The 20165-nt window shown below is 44.6% G+C and overlaps 1 protein-coding gene across 2 annotated transcripts in view; it reads left to right on the top strand.

Moving 5' to 3' along the window:
• Nucleotides 1-20165, top strand: part of LOC129700036 (centrosomal protein of 128 kDa-like) — a 396302-nt gene that overhangs the window by 187379 nt on the left and 188758 nt on the right. For both annotated transcript variants that reach the window (XM_055640193.1, XM_055640194.1), the window contains exons 16-17: nt 153-212; nt 12183-12375. In XM_055640193.1, coding sequence (XP_055496168.1) covers nt 153-212; nt 12183-12375 — 253 coding nt within the window. The remainder of the gene's footprint in view (nt 1-152; nt 213-12182; nt 12376-20165) is intronic.

Here is a 20165-nt window from a genome sequence, read left to right as displayed (position 1 = left end):
AGGCTCATGCTTGAAAATCATAGACCTAATTAATTTCATTTATAAACTGTATGAATCTGCCACCTGGATAATAGTTTCTTTTAAACAATCATTCTTTCCATATACAATCTCGTCTGTTAATAAACAAAACTGCAATCTACTTTTCTTTGCAGGCAATAACGTTTACACCTGGATTAGAAAATGATCCCCATCGCTGGCTGGCTGAAATGAAAGTACGTATTCAAGGTGACGGAGTTATTAACCGCTTGAGAGTCTCTTTGACGCTGGAAACAACGTGGAAGGTTCTTGAGATGCTTAGGCAGTGCTTGCGGGGGCAATTTTCAACCCATGAGCCGTTTGAGATGCACAAATGGAATTAATGGGAAATGGTAGCCGTACATGAGGAAGTGACATTAGACAGACACAAAATGCTGGGGTAACTCGGCGTGACAGGCAGCAGCACCTCTGGGGAGCAGCAACGGGTGACATTTCGGGTCGAGACCCTTCCTCAGACCGATTGCAAAGCGTGCTGGTGGATTTGATGAGATGAGGAGAGGTCTGAAGAAGGGTCACCCATTCTTTTTCTCCAGAGATGCTGCCTGACCCGCTGAGTTACTCCAGCGCTTTGCGTCTGTCTATCAGAGGTATGGACAGGGTTAACAAGCCAGAACAATTTTTTCTTCCCAGGATGGAAAAGTCAAATACTGGCGGTCGTACCTTTAAGGGGCAAAGTTTAAAGGCGATGTGCGGGGTAGGTTTATTTTACACAGATGACGGCAGGTATGAAAGTGACATTTGTTAGACTTTTGAATAGGCAGATGAATATAGACCCACAGAGTTACTCCAGCACTTTGCGTGTATCTTTGGATATAGTTATGGATTATATGCAGGCAGATAAGAGTTGGTCTTGGCATCATGTTCAGTGCCAACATTGTGGGCTGTATTGTACTGTTTTATGTTCTATGATAGAGCAACATGGGCGACACAGTGGCGCAGCGGTAGAGTTGCTGCCTTACAGCGTCAGAGACCCGGGTACGAGCACGACTATGGGTGCTGTCTGTACGGAGTTTGCACGATCCCCCCGTGACCTGTGTGGGTTTTCTCCGAGATCTCAGTTTCCTCCCACACTCCAAAGACGTCCAGGTTTGAAGGTTAATTGGCTTGGTATAAATGTAAAATTGTCCCTAGTATGTGTAGGGTAGTGTATACACTAGTTGCTGCCTCACCCGCTGAGTTTCTCCAGCATTTTAGTCTACACCATATTTGCTGCCTCACCCGCTGAGTTTCTCCAGTATTTTTGTCTACCTAGGATAGTGTTAGTGTGCGGGGATCGCTGATCTGCGCAGACTCGGTGGGCCGAAGGGCCTGCTTCTATGTTGTATCTCTTAAACTAAAAACTAACAACTTACAAGCATGGGAATAGGTTCATTTGGTGTGAAAGCACCAGCACAAGTAATTAGTCTAACTGCCTGTTTCCGCACTGTCATTTCTGTGCGTTTCTAAAATGAGAAACGCAGGCTTCATTAGAAAAGGACAGGTTAGTAAATGCCTTTCCCTTTTCCAAACATTATCCATCATTCAAAAGTTTGTTTCAAATGACTCGTGAAGTTCATGAAATGTTTAATTTTCACTTGGACTGTAACGCAGCGAATCCCACCTAGTCTTAGCTGTTGCTCATCTTAAAGCTGTCGCTTTACCTCCTCCCTTGACTCCATCCAAGGACCCAAGCAGTTTTTCCAGGTGTGGCAGAGGTTCACCTGCACCTCCTCCAACCTCATCTATTGCATCCGCTGCTCTAGCTGTCAGCTGCTGTACATCAGTGAGACCAAGCGCAGGCTTGGCGATCGCTTCGCCCAACACCTCCGCTCAGTTCGCAATAACCAACCTGATCTCCCGGTGGCTCAGCACTTCAACTCCCCCTCCCATTCCGAATCCGACCCTTCTGTCCTGGGCCTCCTCCATGGCTAGAGTGAGTCCCACCGTAAATTGGAGGAGCAGCACCTCATATTTCGCTTGGGCAGTTTACACCCCAGCGGTATGAACATTGACTTCTCCAATTTCAGGTAGTCCTTGCTTTCTCCCTCTTTCCCCTCCCCTTCCCAGCTCTCCCACAGCCCACTGTCTCCGCCTCTTCCTTTCTTCTTCCCGTCCCACCCTCACATCAGTCTGAAGAAGGGACTCGACCTGAAACGTCACCTATTCCTTCGCTCCATCGATGCTGCTTCACCTGCTGAGTTTCTCCAGCACAGTCACAGAATAAAAGGACACCCTTTAGAAAGGAAATGAGGAATTTCTTTAGTCAGAGGGTGGTGAATCTGTGGAATTCATTGCCACAGAAAGCTGTGGAGTCCGTCATTGGATATTTTTAAGATGGAGATTGATTTTTCATCAGTAAGGGTGACAAGGGTTATGGGGAGAAGGCAGGAGAATTGGATTGGGAGGGAAAGATAGATCAGCCATGATTGAATGTCAGAGCAGACTCGATGGATCGAATGGCCAACTTCTGCTCCTATGCCCACATTTCACTCTCTCATCTTTACCAGATAGCCCTTGCTTTCTCTCTCCATCCCCTTCCTTTTCCCAGTTCACCCACTGGTCTTACTGTCTCCACCTACTTTCTATCTTTGTCCCCCCCCTCCCCTAACATCAGTCTGAAGAAGGGTCTTGACCTGAATAGTCTTCCATTCCTTCTCTCCAGAGATGCAGCCTCACCCGCTGAGTTACTCCAGCATTTTGTGTCTACCTTCACTTTCTCATCCTCATTACACTCTAGGGTAATTTCACGGAGGCCAATTAACCTACTTAGGCGCACAGGAAACTGAAGTAAACCCAAGTGGTCGCAGGAGTTCGTGCAAACTCCACACAACCAGCACCCGAGGTCAGGATCGAACTTGGGTCTCTGTTGTGGTGAGGCAGCAGCCCTCTCAGTTCCTGTGCATTGTTTTTAAAAAGAAGATTGTATACTTTCTTGATCATCAAGCAAGGAATACATTCATAGCTGATAGGAACAATTGGGCCATTTGGCCCATCAAGTCTACTCTGCCATTCAATCATGGCTGATCTATCTTCCCCTCTGAACCCCATTCTCCTGCCTTCTCCCCATAACCCCCGACACCCGTACTAATCATGAATCTATCTGTCTCTATCTGTCTTAAAAATATCCATTGACTTGGCCTCCTCAGCCTTCTGAGGCAATGAATTCCACAGATTCACCACTTGTAAATTGTCTTCATGCTTCTCCAAGCCCTGTCCACCATCTGCAGCTTGTAAATGGTGAGTGTGTTGGAAGGTTTCCACTTGTCTAGCCGCAAGCAGTGGCAGTGGCAAACTCAAAAAGCGCCCGAAAATGAAATCACTTCATTGGCAATTCATCCGTCAGCTCACCGGTCTGCGACTGCTGGGTGTAGCTGCTACTCATATAGGGGCTGTCCCACTTGGGCGACCTAATTGGCAAGTTTAGAAGAGTTTGAAAAAAATTACATGTTTTTTTTTTTTTTTAATTTTATTTTTATTAGCAGTACAGTAAATCACATTAATACATCGCATATATCTTATTACATTATGTTGTACCACTTCATTTTTTGAGCTTTAAAAAAGATAGAAATAAAAGAAGTAAGGAAAGTAAGCAAGAAACGTGAAGGTGCAGGAAAGTGTTGGGAGAAGAGAACCCCTTAGGGAATGAATTAGAGAAGGAAGCAAAGAAAAGAAATAAGACCCTAGAAAGAAAAGAAAAAAAAAGAAGAAAGGAAAATCAATCGCTCTATTGTAACACAAAACTCCGCAAAAAAGGATATACCAACCGTGTTTTTATTAAAAATGTATTTTTTACCCCCCGTTTCCAGGTCCTGGTAGCCTTTATGTTATAACTTATTATTGCACCTTATGCTTGTAATAGTTCCATAAATGCAGACCACGTCTTTTGGAAGTGATCTGCTTTGCCTGCTAGGAGGAGTCTCATCTCTTCCAAGTGTAGTGTTTCGAACATGTTTGAAATCCACATTTTTGTTGTTGGTATTGGAGCATTTTTCCAAAATTTAAGTATAAGCTTTTTTCCGATTATTAGCCCGTAATTAAGTAAATTCTTTTGAAACATATTTAATTCTGGGTAACCTTCCGATATTCCAAAAATGATCCATTCTACTTAGGGGAGTAGTTTTGTTTTAAATAATTTTGTGAAGATTTCGAATATTTCGTTCCAGAATTTTGGGATTTTTATACAGAAAACAAAAGAGTGCGCTATGTTAGCTTGTAACTGACATTTATCACAAATGGGTGAGACATTGGGGAAAAGTTTATTTATTTTAGTTTTTGAATAATATAGTCTATGTAATGTTTTATATTGGATTAGAGTATGTCGTACGTTGATCCAGCATTTATGCACATATAATAAGTGTTTATCCCAGCTCTCTTTTGAAATTTTTATGGCTAATACTTGTTCCCAGTCTCTTCTAATATTATCTGTTGTAGGTATTTCTATATTCAATATAATATTATATAAATATGATATTAGATTTGCTGATTCAGCCTTTATCTTCATGGCTTCATCTAATAAGTCTGGGGGCATATTATAATAGTCTTTTGTATCTTTTTTCAGATAATCACGGATTTGAAGATATTTAAAATATTGATTATTTTTCAAGTTATATTTCAGTTGTAATTGTTGAAATGGTAATAATTTCCCTAATTCTTACAGGTCTCCGAGCGTTTTGATTCCCGTTCTTTCCCATTGTGTAAATGATTTATCTATAATTGAGGGTTTGAACGAAGGGTTATTGGCTATTGGCATTAGCAGAGATAGATTTCTTAATTTTAAGTTCTGTTTTATTTGTTTCCAAGTTCTAATTGTACTATGTATCATTGGATTTTTATTATAATGTTTGTTATTCAAATTCGTTGGTGAGAGGAGAGTCGCTCCTGTATTACCAGGACACAGTCCTCTCTCTCCATTATAATCCAGTCCACCTGCTGGGCAGAGTTGTCCAGCAGGTGAATCATATTTTTAATATTTACCGCCCAATTATAGTACATAAAGTTAGGGAGCGCTAGACCACCCATCTCTTTTGGTTTACTGAGGTATGCTCTTTGTATTCTGTGGGATTTATAATCCCATATAAAGTTTGTGATGTCTGAGTCTAATTTTTTGAAAAAAATTTTTGGAAGATATATTGGAATTGATTGAAATAAATATAGGATTTGTGGTAAAAAGATCATTTTTATAGCATTTATTCGACCTATTAAAGTCATCGGCAGCGTTTTCCAGAATTTAATTAGATTATTTAATTTCTTAAGTAAGGGGCTATAATTAGCATTAAACATACCGTGATAATTTCTAGTGATTTCAATTCCTAAGTATTTAAATTTTTCTGTAGCTATTTTAAAGGGGAATTTCAAAAGATGTGTTGAGTCTTTTGGTTTTATTGACATAATTTCACTTTTGTTCCAGTTTATTCTGTATCCTGAGAAAGATCCGAAATCCTCGATTAGGTTTAATATGTTTGGTATACTGATTTGGGGTTTTGTGATATATAGTAATACATCGTCTGCGTATAAGGATATTTTGTTATTTGAATGTTTTGTATTATACCCATAGATGTCAGGATGTGTTCTAATTTTTTCAGCTAAAGGTTCAATTACCAGAGCAAATAATAGCGGTGATAATGAACACCCTTGTCTATTGCCCCTTGTTAATTGGAATTTCGTAGATAGTATATTATTAGTTAATATTCTAGCCGTGGGTTTGTTATATAATAATTTTATCCATGCGATGAAGCTCTCTCCCATTTGAAATTTTTGCAATACTTTAAACATATAATCCCATTCTACTTGATCAAACGCTTTTTCTGCGTCCAATGAAATGATAGATAACTCTTGTTCTTGAGATTTGTGAGAGTGCATTATGTTAAGCAGACGTCTCAGGTTATTAAATGAGTATCTCTTAGGTATAAATCCCGTCTGATCCTTATTTATTAATTTACTGACATATTGACTTAGTCTTCTAGCTAGTATTTTCGCTAATATTTTTTGACATGTTGAAGACCTTTTAAAAAATGACATGTTGAAGACCTCCTTCGACTATGTTGAAGACCAGCTACGACTAGCTACGACTAACTTCGGGAAAATTGGACACCGAATAGTGGAGAATGAAGACGACCTCCTTCGACCTCCCTTCGACTATGTTGAAGACTGTCTATGACTACCTTCGACTACCCTCGATTACCTACGACTAACATGACGACCTACTACGACCTACTGCGACTAAACCTACTAGTAAAAAAAGTATCGATTTTTTCCATTGTAACCTTTTTTGACTCACGGGCATTTTTTAACATATTGAAAAAAACGCCACGACCTAGCTGAGGCCTCGAGTACGCGGAGACCACTCTCGGGCATGAAGGAGAGTTACGAGGACCTCCTATGACCACGTGTCAACCATGCTGCGAGTACAAATCGAGGGCAAACTCGCCAGAACTCGCGGATTAGGTCGCCCAAGCGGGACAGCCCCATAACACCTCTTCCAGGACACGTCACAAACCAGTGCCCACTGCACAAGACTATAGACTTTGTAGATGCAGTGCGGAAACGGGTCCTTCGGCCCACCGAGTCAGCGCCGACCAGCGATCATCCTGCTCACTAACATTATGGATAATTTACAATTTTACTCGATCCAATAAAACCTACAAAACCTGTCCATCTTTGGAGTGTGGGAAGAAACTGGTGCACCCGGAGAAAACCCACGCGGTAACGGGGAGAATGTACAAACTCCGGACAGACAGCAGCCGTAGTCAGGATGGAACCCGGGACTCTGGCGCCGTGAGGCAGCAACTCTACCGTTGCGCCACCGTGCTGCTCTTCTTTACCTTTCCCCTCGACTCGTACAAGTCAAAGTCAAAGTCAATTTTATTTCTCCTGTGCACCCGAAGGTGCAGCGTAATGAATTTGCCAGCAGCGATACACTTAAAAAAAAACACAAAACGCAATAGGATTTAACACAAACATCCACCACAGCATTCTTTACTGTGGTGGAAGGCAACAAAGTTCAGTCAGTCCTCCTCCTTTACCGCACAACACTGTACAAATGGACGCTCAGAAATGAATTGATCATCTGAGATGGAGCGTAAATGACCACAAAAGTAATTACCTTCTGATCAAGGAAGAGCGACAGCGTGAGAAGAATATAAGAAGCAGGAGCAACAAGGACTGTATCAGCCTGGAGACAGTGTCACTCCACTGCTTCAGGTGAGTGCCTCATTACTCTGCTATACTATCTTATTATTAGTACTAATTATTGACAGTCAGCACCTTCTGTGATGTATGTTATAATAAACACACAATTTTGAGTTCAATGGGTAAAACGTATTGAGAAGTCTATTCTAGAATAGAATTATATTCTATTGAGGGCGGTGGAGGCCGGTTCTCTGGATACTTTCAAGAAAGAGCTAGATAGGGCTCTTAAAGATAACGGAGTCAGGGGATATGGGGAGAAGGCAGGAACGGGGCACTGATTGGGGATGATCAGGCATGATCACATTGAATGGCGGTGCTGGGTCGAAGGGCCGAATGGCCTCCTCCTGCACCTATTGTCCATTGATTCTATGCTCTCTGACGTGCAATAATCGGCACGGTGGCGCAGCGGTACAGCTGCTGCCTCACAGTGCCAGAGACCCAGGTTTGATCCTGACTACTATGGATGCTACCTGTGTGGAGTTTGTACGTTCTTTCCCCCCGTGACCGCGTGGGTTTTCTCCGGGTGCATCGGTTTCCTCGCACATTCCAAAGGTGCGCAGGCTTGTTGCTTAATTGGCTTCTGTAAATTGCCCCCAGTGTGCAGGCTGCAAAAGTGGGGTTACACAGAACTAATATTTTGAATGATCAATGGTCGGTGAGGGCGCGGTGGTCCGGAGGGCCTGTTTCCACGCTGCATCTCTAAACTTCTCCCTGTGACCGCGTGGGTTTTCTCCGGTTGCTCCGGTTTCCTCACGCGTTCCAAAGACGTGCAGGTTTGCCGGTTAATTGGCTTCTGTATATTGCCCCTAGTGTGCGAAAGTGGGATAACATAGAACTGGTGTATGGGTGACTGAGGGTTGGCATGCACTTGGTGGGCTGAAGGGCCTGTTTCTGCGCAGCATCGCTGAACTAAAACTAAACTAAAGTCCACAAATTAGATACCATACTCTCTTCATTAATGTTCATGCATAATTGTATCATGGGTTAACATAATCCAATATGATTTGAGAAAGTTTTCTTTTATTCTTACTGCAGAGAACGCATAAATGTCACTCACTGGAGGCAATACGAGGAACTCTTCACATAGGCGGACGAGGAAAGGATATTTTTTCCGAGCATGACGAAGTCCTGTCTGTTGAAGTGGAAACAAAACCGGGATACTTTCCAGGAGCAGCAACCTGGATCACATAATAGACGTAGGAATTTTTTGGAACCAGGAAAGAGGCTTTTGGAGCTAATATAGCCAGCATCAGTTTTCTCGGGGCGACCCTAGCTACCTGCCATATCATTGACACTGCAGTGTGGAAACAGGCTCTTCGGCCCATCGAGTCTGTGCAAGACCAACGATCACCCGTACTCTGCTTCTATCGTACACACTCGGGATCATTTTACAGAAACCAATTAACCTGCAAAGCTGCACATCTTCGGGATGTGGGAGGAAACCGGAGCACCCGGAGAAAACCCACACTGTCACAGGAAGAGCGTGTAATCCCCATACAGACAGCACCCGTAGTCTGGATGGAACCCAGGTCTCTGGCGCTGCGAGGCAACAACTCTACTGCTGCGCCACCTTGCCACACAAGTCATTAGCCCATTTCCTTCACTGTCTCCTGTAGGATAGACACAAATTGCTGGTGTAACTCAGGCAGCATCTCTGGAGAAAAGTGTTAGGTGACGTTTCGGGTCAAGACCCTTCTTCAAGTCTCTCTCCAGAAATGCATTAAAATCCCACCTTTACTGCCTGTGCCGGTGAAAATCTCTGCCAACTGCTTTTGACATTTATCCTCCAGGCACACACAATTTTGTCTGACTTTGCTACTTTCTTTGTACTTGCGAAGTTTAACCTCATGTCCCTTGGCACGCTGAGCTCTTAGCTGACCCAGTAAAATCAAAATGTCACCGAAATGAAAAAACTTGGTTCCTTCATCTAATACAGGGGTGGGCAACCTTGTTCTGCATAGCGGACCCAATGCAGAACAAGGTTGCCCACCCCATGTATTAGACGCATGTCTGTGAGTGGATGGCCAGACCACATCTATCACGTGTACACATGGATCCTGCCCTGGATGTCAGGCACGTGTTCACATAGATCCCGCCCCTTCGATGACGCCACATGTCAGGCACTTTAATAGCACGTAACAATGCTATTTCACTTATTTATGAACAACTAATGATGAACAGATACCGGTACACCAGAACCAAACGCAGTCAGTCAATGAGAAAAAATATGTACAAAATCCAGAATCGACAAATTTACCCCCTGGGTAGGCGAAATTTACCCTCTGGCCTGAAATTTTCCCCAGGTTGGGAACCCTTGGTCTAATAAAAGCACCACTCTAGCCACACTCACAATTTTCTACCACAGCCAGGAAGTATATAGGCTTCTCTGCAATACGATAGATGTTGTTCACCTGGAAAGAGTGCAGAGCAGTTTTATGAGGATGTTGCCAGGACTTAAAGGACCTGAACTATAGGGAGAGGTTGGGTAGGTAGGACTTCATTCCTTGGGGCACAGGAGGTTGAGGGATGATCTTATAGAGGTGTATAAAATAATGATGGGAATAGACAGAGTAGATGCACAGTTTTTTACCCAGAGTAGAGGAGTCAAGAACCAGAGGACATAGGTTTAAGGTGAGAGGAGAAAGATTTAATAGCAATCTGAGGGGCAACTTTTCCACATGGAGGGTGGTTGATGTATCAAACGAGCTGCCAGAGGAGGTAGTTGAGGCAGATAGTGCAACAACATTTAAAAGACATTTGAAGAGGTACATAGACAGGAAAGGTTTGGAGGGTTGGGCAGGTGGGAACTAATTTAGATGGGGCATCTTGGTCAGCTTGGGCCCAACTGAGCTGTATGACTATTAATCTATGGTCGTCATGAATGAGCTTTGCTATATGATTCTACAGAGGTACGAAGGCAAGTGGTTTCCTGCCGCACACTATAAATTGCTTAATTTGTATTATCAATTTACTTTCATACAACAACAAATAGTATGGTGAAGTTGTATGTTACATAATGTCAGTGGGAAATGGTGCTGTTAACTTCCATGCTATTGTTGAAGCATTTACTGCTTCGTAGCTGTGAATTAATGCGAATGCCTCGGTAGCGTGCTGAGTCTAACTGCAGCCATTCACTGAAGGCTCGAGATTAATATGGCTTCTTCTTCGCTCAGCCTCCTTGCTGACAGACTCTTGTTCTTCTGCTACTGGCAGCAGAGTTTTGTTGTTATTTCTTGCCTTGCTGCAGGCTGAAATAAAACTTTCCTTTTTGTACTTGTTTGGAATCAAAGTGGTGTCAAAAATTCATACATTGTTACTGGATACTTTTGTTCTGACTATAAAAGCCCTTTTACTGCCTGCCAGCTTCCCGGCGCTAAATCAGGAAAGCAGAAGTCAAGCTGATAACTTCACATCATCAACCACGTCTTGCCAGGAATCATTAGTAAATGAAATGTAAACATGAAAGCAAATATGTAGGAATGCTTCAGGTCATTGATAGATTTTAATGTCGGTTCCAGAGCAGGTAACCTTTGATCATGATTCTGCTCCTTCCTATTCATTTAGTGGAGAGACACAGAATGCTGGGGTAACTCAGCGGGAGAGGCAGCATCTCTGCCGAGAAGGAGTGGGTGACGTTTCGGGTCGAGACCCTTCTTCACATTGATTCAGTTAGTGGGTTGGGATTTTCATTCGTTGCTGAAATGATGCCATTGAGAGACAGACATTCAGTTGGCTCTTTCTTTAACAACATTGATGGGGTAGCTGGCCTAAGGATCTGGTAGGAAACATCAAACCACTTAATAACCTCTCTTATTCTATAAGTACGTGGATTGCAGTGGTCTTTTGGCAAGGCATTGAGGTGGTCCTTTAATCTGGGCTTGAGGTGGTCTTTTAGTTTACAATTATGGTGGTCTTCTGTCGTAGGATCATGAAGGCCTTTCGTGGGTGTCTTTTATTTTAGTATTTTAGTGGTTTCTTATTTTAGGAGGGATTTTATCTTGGGTTTTTAGTGGTCCTTGAGCTTGGGACTGTGGTGGTCTTTCAGCTTGGGATTGAGGTGGTCTTTTAGTTTAGAATTATGGTGGCCTTTTATCTTAGGATGGTGAAGGCCTTTTAGCTTGCGGATGTGGTGCGCCTTTAGCTTGGTGTAGTGACAGTCTTTACTACGTCTGAAGGATTTAGTCCTCGTTAGTCACTAATTTGCTGATTATGGGTCAGAAGGTAATCTCCACGCACCCATGAGCCCTCCACGAGACATTCAAAGCCGTCGAACGATGAATCTTCCAAAAACAGTCTCTTGATTTATAGTTTCTTTATTGAAGTACAAAGCAGTAAGATATTTCATCAAAGCTTCTTCTTGTATAAGTGCGTTTCAATCATGCTCATGGTCATGTTCATGCATGGTCGAAAACGGTGTCTCTCCCACGATCTTCATCTAAACTAAGTACTTGGGAGTCTGCACCAGAATCCTAGCCATGAACCACGCCCCCAGACTACGTATAAATCCCACTCACATAATTACAGGCAGATAAAATTCAACAAACTGAGTTAAGTTAAATGGCTACTACACTTGGGATAATGGTGGTCTTTTGACTTGCTATAATGGTGGTCCTTTAGCTTGAGATTGTTGGTGTCCTTTACCTTGGGATTGTGGCGGTTTGTGGGGGTATTTCCAGTTTGGGATCCTGGTGGTCTTTTCCTAGTTTGGGTTTGTGGTACATGGATAGGACAGGTTTGGAGGGATATGGGCCAAACGCATGCAGGTAAGACTAGTGTAGATGGGAGATAGACACAAAAAGCTGGAGTAACACAGCGGGTCAGACAACATCTCTGGAGAAAAGGAATAGGCGACGTTTCGGGTCGAGGCCCTTCTTCAGGGGGTGTGTGTGTTGGTCGCTGTGGGCAAGTTGGGCCAAAGTAACTGATCTAAACTGTATGACTGACTCCATGACTCTATGACTAACAATGTCCCTCTTCAGACCAAGCTGCAGTGGCTGTGCGAGGAAGTGAAAGAGCGAGGGGGACGTGAGCTGAAGTTGCGTTCGCACCTCCGGCAGTGTCGAACCCAGCTGAAAGATCTCGCGCAGAGCAAGGAGTCGGAGTCCGAGCTTTTCATCGAGCAAATAACAAAGCAGGAGCACCTCCTGGAGGAAATTCACCGGGAAAAAAGAGGTCAGTCCCACAACCCTGGCGTGGCGGAGACGAGACGCGGTTCCGGAGGGTGGATGCGTGTTGTTTGCGGAGTTGTTTGCGGAGTTGTTTGACCAGAACCGATGCGTGTGGTTGCGGAGAGAGAATGGAAGGGAGCAGTCAGGGTTTGAAATGAATGTGACTGATGCCCTCCCCGTGGTGATTGACTTACAGAGTGATGAGTTGCTGCTGAAGACAGCGGCCGATCACTGCAGGATGAAAACAAACCAGGTCAATGATATTATGGAATTCTAGCTGTGGAGCCATGAGGTTAAAGTGACTGAACTGACTTTCAAGTATACAACAATGAGGCAACTTGGCGAGTGTGTACATGCTGTTGGTAAACTAACAAAACCTGTTGATCTCGAAAGGGGTGCAGTGATGGGTGTGCCCAAAAGAGTGAGTTATCCACTGTCCCTCAACTATAGGGCGGCACGGTGGCGCAGCGGTATAGTTGCTGCCGCACAGCGCCAGAGACCTGGGTTTGATCTTGAACACAGGTGTTGTCTGTACAGAGTTTGTACCTTCTCCCCGTGACCTGCGTGGGATTTTACCCGGGTGCTCTAGTTCCCTCCTACACTCCAAAGCCGTACTGGTTTGTACGGTAATTGACTTCGGTAAAATTGTAAGTTGTAGGAGTGTCAGTGTGTGGGGATTGCCGCGGACTCGGTGGGCCAAATGGCCTGTTTCTGCGCAGAACCCCCATACTAAACTGAAAAAAACTGTATTCTACAATCTGTTTCTTCCTCTTTGCTCAATCTATTGTACTCGAGTCTGAACTGATTGTATCTACGTATGGAATATCTTATTTGATTGGATAACATGCTTTTCACTGTACCTCGGTATGTAGCGATAATAAACATAAACCGAAACGCGGTCACGGTGGCGCAGCAGTAGAGTTGCTGCCTCACAGCGCCAGAGACCCAGGTTCGATCCTGGCTATGGGTGCTGTCTGTACCGAGTTTGTACGTTCTCCCTGTGACCTGCGTGGGTTTTCGCCAAGATCTTCGGTTTCCTCCCACACTCCAAAGACGTACAGGCTTGTAGGTTGGCTTGGCAAGTGTTAAAAAAAATTGTCCCTAGTGGGTGTCGGATGGTGTTAATGTGCGGGGATCGCTGGTCGGTGCAGACCCGGTGGGCCGAAGGGCCTGTTTCCGTGCTGCATCTCTAAACTAAACTAATCTCAACCCATACTTTCCGTTTAGTTTAGTTTAGTTTATTGTCACGTGTACCGAGGTACAGATAAAGCTTTTTGTTGCCTGCATCTGAAGAAGGGTCTCGACCCGAAACGTCACCAATTCCATCTCTCCAGAGATAGACAATAGACAATAGGTGCAGGAGTAGGCCATTCGGCCCTTCAAGTCAGCACCACCATTCAATGTGATCATGGCTGATCATCCACAATCAGTACCCCGCTCCTGCCTTCTCCCCATATCCTCTGGGCTATGTTCAAGAGCCCTATCTAGCTCTCTCTTGAAAGTATCCAGAGAACCAGCCTCCACCGCCCTCTGAGGCAGAGAATGCCACAGACTCACAACTCTCTGTGTGAAAAAGTGTTTCCGGCCTGTCCCGGCACACATGACAATAAACTAAGCTGAACTGAACTAAACTGAACTGTACAAAATTGCTAACAATTGCTCACAATACTCCAAATGCGGCCTGACCAGCACCTCATGAAGCCCCATGTCTTACGGAGTTCATGTTCAAGATCATCCGCCTTTTTTTTTATCAGAGCAGGAGTGTTCTGTTGTTAACATTTTGTTCACGAGCCTTTCACACAAGGTGTGACAAAAATTGCATGAGGTATTTACATTCACGTAGCATCCTCCTCAATCCCTGGACATCCAAAGCATTTACATTAATGATGATCTAGTTTTGAAATGTAGTCACTGTGGTAATGTAGGAAATGTTACCCGCAGGAATGATCTAATTTCTGTTGCCCATGTCATCGGTCGGTGCACAGGAATTTATTCAACTATCCCTCCAGCAATAAAGTGCGTAGATCCCAAATAATTAAACGGCAATAAAATAATAAAAGCCCGGGTGGCAAGCTGACAATGGTATTAAATACATAAACTATTCGTGTCCACAGGGGTAGCTGGGGCTTCACAGTAGCATTTAGTTTCTAATTCAGAAAGATGTGGGTCAAAGTATCTCTCCAGAAATTTGATCATTTACTTTCCTCTAATAGCAGAGATGTTGAACATACAAGCTGGAAGGTGAAGGGCCTGTCCCACTTGGCGATTTTTTTCGGCGGCCGCCGGCATCATATCAGTGTCGCCAAAATGAATTTGAACATTCCAAAATCCAGCGGCGACAAAAAAATGTTGCGACGCTTGGAAAAACACCGCGCGTCAATACGTCATCGCGTCGCGAGTTTATCGGTGACCTGATACGTCAGTCAATGATGCCAGCAGTCGCCGAAAAAAATCATTAAGTGGGACAGGGCCTTAATGCTAAAACTGTACAAAACATCAATTAGACCACAATTGGAGAATTGTGCACAGTTCTCATCACCAGGTGGTGGGAAGGACTTGATGGCACTAAGGGGGATACCCGCCAATGGCATTGAAATAATTTAGTTTATTGTCACGTGTACTGAGGTACAGCGAAAAGCTTTGGTTGCGTGCTATCCAGTCGGCGGAAAGACAATGGACAGTCAGGGTGGAGCAGCAGTAGAGTTGCTGCCTTACAGCGAATGCAGCGCTGGAGACCCGGGTTTGATCCCGACTACGGGTGCTGTCTGTACAGAGTTTGCACGTTCTCCCCGTGACCTGCGTGGGTTTTCTCCAAGATCTTCGGTTTCCTCCCACATTCCAAAGACGTGCAGGATTGTAGGTTAATTGGCTTGGTAAATGTAAAAATTGTCCCTAGTGTGTGTAGGATAGTGTTAATGTGCGGGGATCGCTGGTCGGCACGGACCCGGTGGGCCGCAGGCAGGGCCTGTTTCCGTGCTGTATCTCTAAACTAAACTAAACATGATAACAATCGAGCCGCTCACAGTGTACAGATACACGATAAGGGTGCTGGAGGAGGAGTAGAGGTTTAAAAGTGTGGAGCGGTTGCAAGGTCCGCTTCTGTCATCAGCGCACTAAGACTAGCCTGGCTTTGGCCCCATCGTGGTTCAGACAATCAGAACAATAAATGACCAGATAATCTATTTTATGGAAGAGTAAATATCAGCCCGGATTCAAGAGCTCCCTTGTTGCTCTTCAAGCAGTATAAAATCACAAGGGGAATAGATAGAGCCAATGCACAGAGTCGTTTACCCAGAGTAGGGGAATCAAGAAGGACTAATTTGAGGAAGGACATCCTTGTGATTGAGGCAGTGCAGCGTAGGTTCATGAGATTGATCCCTGGGATGGCGGGACTGTCATATGAGGAAAGATTGAAAAGACTAGGCTTGTATTCACTGGAGTTTATATGTTTCCATAATTGTATTTTATGTTTCCATAATATATCCCCTCATCCCTCTAAACTCAAGGGATGAGGGGATATATTATGGAAACATATAAAATTATAAAAGGACTGGACAAGCTGGATGCAGGAAAAAAATTACCAATGTTGGGCGATTCCAGAACCAGGGGCCACAGTCTTAGAATAAAGGGGAGGCCATTTAAGACTAGGTGAGAAAAATCTTTTTCACCCAGAGAGTTGTGAATTTGTGGATTTCCCTGCCACAGAGGGCAGTGGAGGCCAAATCACTGGATGGATTCAAGAGAGTTAGATAGAGCTCTAGGGGCTAGTGGAATCAAGGGATATGGGGAGAAGGCAGGCATGGGTTATTGATTGGGGACGATCAGCCATGATCACAATGAATGGCGGTGCTGGCTCGAAGGGCCGAACGGTCTCCTCCTGCACCTATTTCCTATGTTTCTAAGAACCAGAGGACATATGTTTAAGGTGAGGAGGGAAAGATTTAATCGGAACCTGAGGGGCAACCTTTGCACACTGTGGATGGTGGGTGTATGGGACGAGCTGCCAGAGGAGGTAGTTGTAGTAGGGACTATCACAAAATTAAAAAAAACATTTTGAAAGGTACATGGGCAGGATAAGTTTAGAGGGATATGAGCCAAAACGCTGACAGGTGGGATTAGTGTAGATGGGGCATGTTGGTCAGCGTTGGGCTGAAGGGCCTGTTTCCATGCTATATGACTATGACTCTATAAGCACTGTTATAGATACTACATCCACCTGAAGGGACAATGGAACTATTTTATCTGAAAGCACATCCCGTCTAACTCCACACTCCATGATGGTTATCAACCTGGATCATAGATTGTGGGGGGGGGGGGAACGTACGGTACAGAATTAGTCCATTCAGCCCATCAAATGAAAAGTGAAGAACTTGCATTAATCCCGCATACCTGTCCTCAATGAGTGACATTAGACTCATCCAGACAAAAATGTTGGAGTAACTCAGTGGGTGAGGCAGCATCTACGGAGGAAAGGAAATAGGACCTTCTGGGTCTCGACCCGAAACATCGCCCATTTCATTCGCTCCATAGATGCTGCCTCACCCGCCGAGTTTCTCCAGCATTTGTGTCTACCTTCGATTTTTCCAGCATCTGGAGTTCCTTCTTAAACAACTAGACTCATCAAGGTTATTTTTAAATGGGATTACGGTTTCTTGCTCCTCCTGACCTTCAGGCAGTAATTTCTAGACCCTAAAGGGCCGGTCCCACTGTACGAGCTAATTCAAGAGCGTTTCCCCTGATTCGAACTCGGAGAATTACGGTAATAGCCGCTCGTGGGTACTCGGGGCTCCCGTGGACATTTTTCAACGTTAAAAAATCTTCATGAGCTTACCGCATTTCCCGAGTACCTGCCGTTAGCGTTGCGAGCTGCTAAGAGACGTCCCGAGCTCCGACGTACCCGCTACGTACATTCTACGTGCTTACCACGAGTTTGATTTTTTTTTTAAACTCGGGAGAGCTCTTGAATTACCTCGTACAGTGGGACAGCCCCTTTACACTGTTTTGGATGACAGTGAAATTCTTCCATCTTAAATCCATATTTGCTGGTTCGCGGGCAAATAGGACTAGCTTGGTCAGCCTGGGCGAGTTGGGCCAAAGGCCTGTATCCATGCTGTATGACTAGTTATTCATCTCTCTGCGAAAGAAAATAAGGCCTCCTAGTTCAGATCTCCCAGAAGTTTATGCATCTCCAGATCCAGATCAGATCCTCACACTTTCCTACACCAGGAAGAATCCTAGTCTAACAGTTGCAGCATGGGACCCATACGCAAATAAAAACATTTCTTCCATCGAACGTGTCCAAAGACAGGCAGCTCGATTTGTTACTAACACCCATGAGAGAGAAGCGAGTGTCACCAAACTTCTGAATTCTCTGGGGTGGAACCCTCTCCAAGACAGACGTGAAAGCTCACCATTTGACCTGTTTTTACAAAATTGTTAAATGGTCAGCTCGACATAGATTACAAGACCTACACCAAACCCAAACCAATTAGGAGCAGACGAGGGCATTCGATGCAATTTGTGATCCCAGCTACAAAGACAGATGTGTACAGCAATTCGTTCTTCCACCGCACAATTAAAGCATGGAATAATCTCCACCCTATTATAGTTACCCAACCAGATGCAACTAAATTTAAAGTAGCTCTTTCTTCCCAATAACCCTTTCTGGCTTAAGCCCTTCCTTCACCACCTCCAGTTTCAATTCCATTTGGAATATTTTGGAGGACCAAGAAACCAAGAACCAAGAAGAACCAATGTGTTGATATTGGTTTATCATTGTTGCATGCACCGAGCCATAGTGAAGAGCTTTGTTTGTGTGCTACCCAGTCAAATCATGCTATACACGACAATAGTCAACCTATGCACAAGAACATTAGGCAAAGAGAGAAATGTCGGAGTTCAGAGCATAGTTTATAGGGACTGCACGGTGGCGCTGCGGTAGAGTTGCTGCCGTGCAGCGCCAGAGACCCGGTTCCATCCTGACTACGGGTGCTGTCTGCACGGAGTTTGCACGTTCTCCGGAGTCTACAGCATCATAACATTACAGTTAAGGGCCTGTCCCACTTGGTGATTTTTTTCGGCGACTGTCGTATCAGGTCACCGAAAAAGTCGCTGCGTGACGGCGTATTGACGCGCGGTGTCTCCTCAAGTGTCGCAACATTTTGTTTGTTGCCGCTGGATTATGAAATCTTCAAAAGGGGGACAGGCCATTTACAGAGAAAAAATACAACTCCTCTGATGAACCGTGCTCTGTGATGCTGTAAAGCAACTACTCTACCGCTGCGCCACCGCGCCACGCCTTTTATTTCTAATAGGGAACAACGTGCCACCTGTTCTGTACCTTGGACAAGGAAGGCGCATGCAATCATGTTTCTGAGTGAGTTTGGTTCCCATAATAGTCTGATTTAATGGCCACCACTGAGCTTGCGACACATCATTTATGGTGCGTCTGTAGAAGATTGTTCGAGTGATTGTAGACGTGCCGAATATCGTCAGTTTTCTCAGGAAGTAGAGGCGGCAGTGTGCCTTCTTGGCTGTCACATCATTGCGTTTGGTCCATGATAGATCCTGTGGTTGGGATTTGTAAAGCTCAGAACGAGAGCTTCATTGCCTGAGCCATCAGCGTGCAAGAATAGCCGTCCAGTATATTTTTAGTTGCGCAAGTCGGATGCCAGTATGAACCCACAGCTGTACTAATCAACTGTAATTCACTGATCACTCACTGCTGCTTTCAGAATAGTGAAGGCAACTTGACATGGAGATTATGGAGCGCATTTGAATTGCATTAGACCAGTTTGTTTGGAATACTGCAGCAACAGCAAGCTAGTGGTGCAATTAGTGAGTCGGGAAATTGTCAATCTCAAAGGAACTTAAAGCTGGTTGCAATCCAGTTATTGAGTCATTGAGTGATACAGCACGGAAACAGGCCCTTTGTCCCAACTTGCCCACACCGGCTAACATGTCCCAGCTACACTAGTCTCATCTGCCTGCGTTTGGTCCATATCCCTCCAAACCTGTCCTATCCATGTACCTGTCTAACTGTTTCTTAAACGTTGGGATAGTCCCAGCCTCAACTACCTCCTCAGGCAGCTTGTTCCATACACCCACCACCCGATGTGTGGAAAAAGTTACCCCTCAGATTCCTATTGGTGTCTCAGGCTTAAGCACCTCTGCTGAAGCTTCACATGGCAGATCATCCCCCCATGCCCCCTCACCTCTTCATACCGGTTATCTCACCTCCACGTTTTCTATCCAGTCGTCCCAAAATGGCGACTGTACATTTCCCACCATGGACGCTGCCTGACCTGCTGTTCCTCCAATAGTTAGTTTTCTTTTGTCATACTCAATAGTCATAGTCATTGGTTTATTGTCACGTGTACTGAGGTACAGTGAAAAGCTTTAGACGCATGCCAACCAGTCATGCTCGATCTCAATCAAAGATAGCCCGAGAGTCTCCAATGAGGTAGATAGTAGATAGTAGATCAAGACTACTCTCTGGTTGTTGGTAAGATGTTTCAGCTGCCTGATAAAAGCCGGGAAGAAACTACCCCTGAATCTGGAGGTACGTGTGCGTTTTCACACTTCTGTACCTTTTGCCTGATGGGAGAGGGGAGAAGAGGGAGTGGCCAGGGTGCGACTGGTCCTTGATGATGCTGCTGGCCTTGCCAAGGCAGCGTGAGGTGTAGATGGAGTCAATGGAAGGGAGGTTGGATTGTGTGACGGTCTGTGCTGTGTCCAGTGCAATTTTTCGCTGTCTTGGATGGAGCTGTTCCCAAACAATGCTGTGATGCATCC

Source organism: Leucoraja erinacea, chromosome 9, assembly GCF_028641065.1.
Source record: "Leucoraja erinacea ecotype New England chromosome 9, Leri_hhj_1, whole genome shotgun sequence".
Taxonomy (NCBI): domain Eukaryota; kingdom Metazoa; phylum Chordata; class Chondrichthyes; order Rajiformes; family Rajidae; genus Leucoraja; species Leucoraja erinaceus.
The sequence above is the reverse complement of the archived record's forward strand: the minus strand, read 5'-3'. Positions and strand labels throughout refer to the sequence as shown.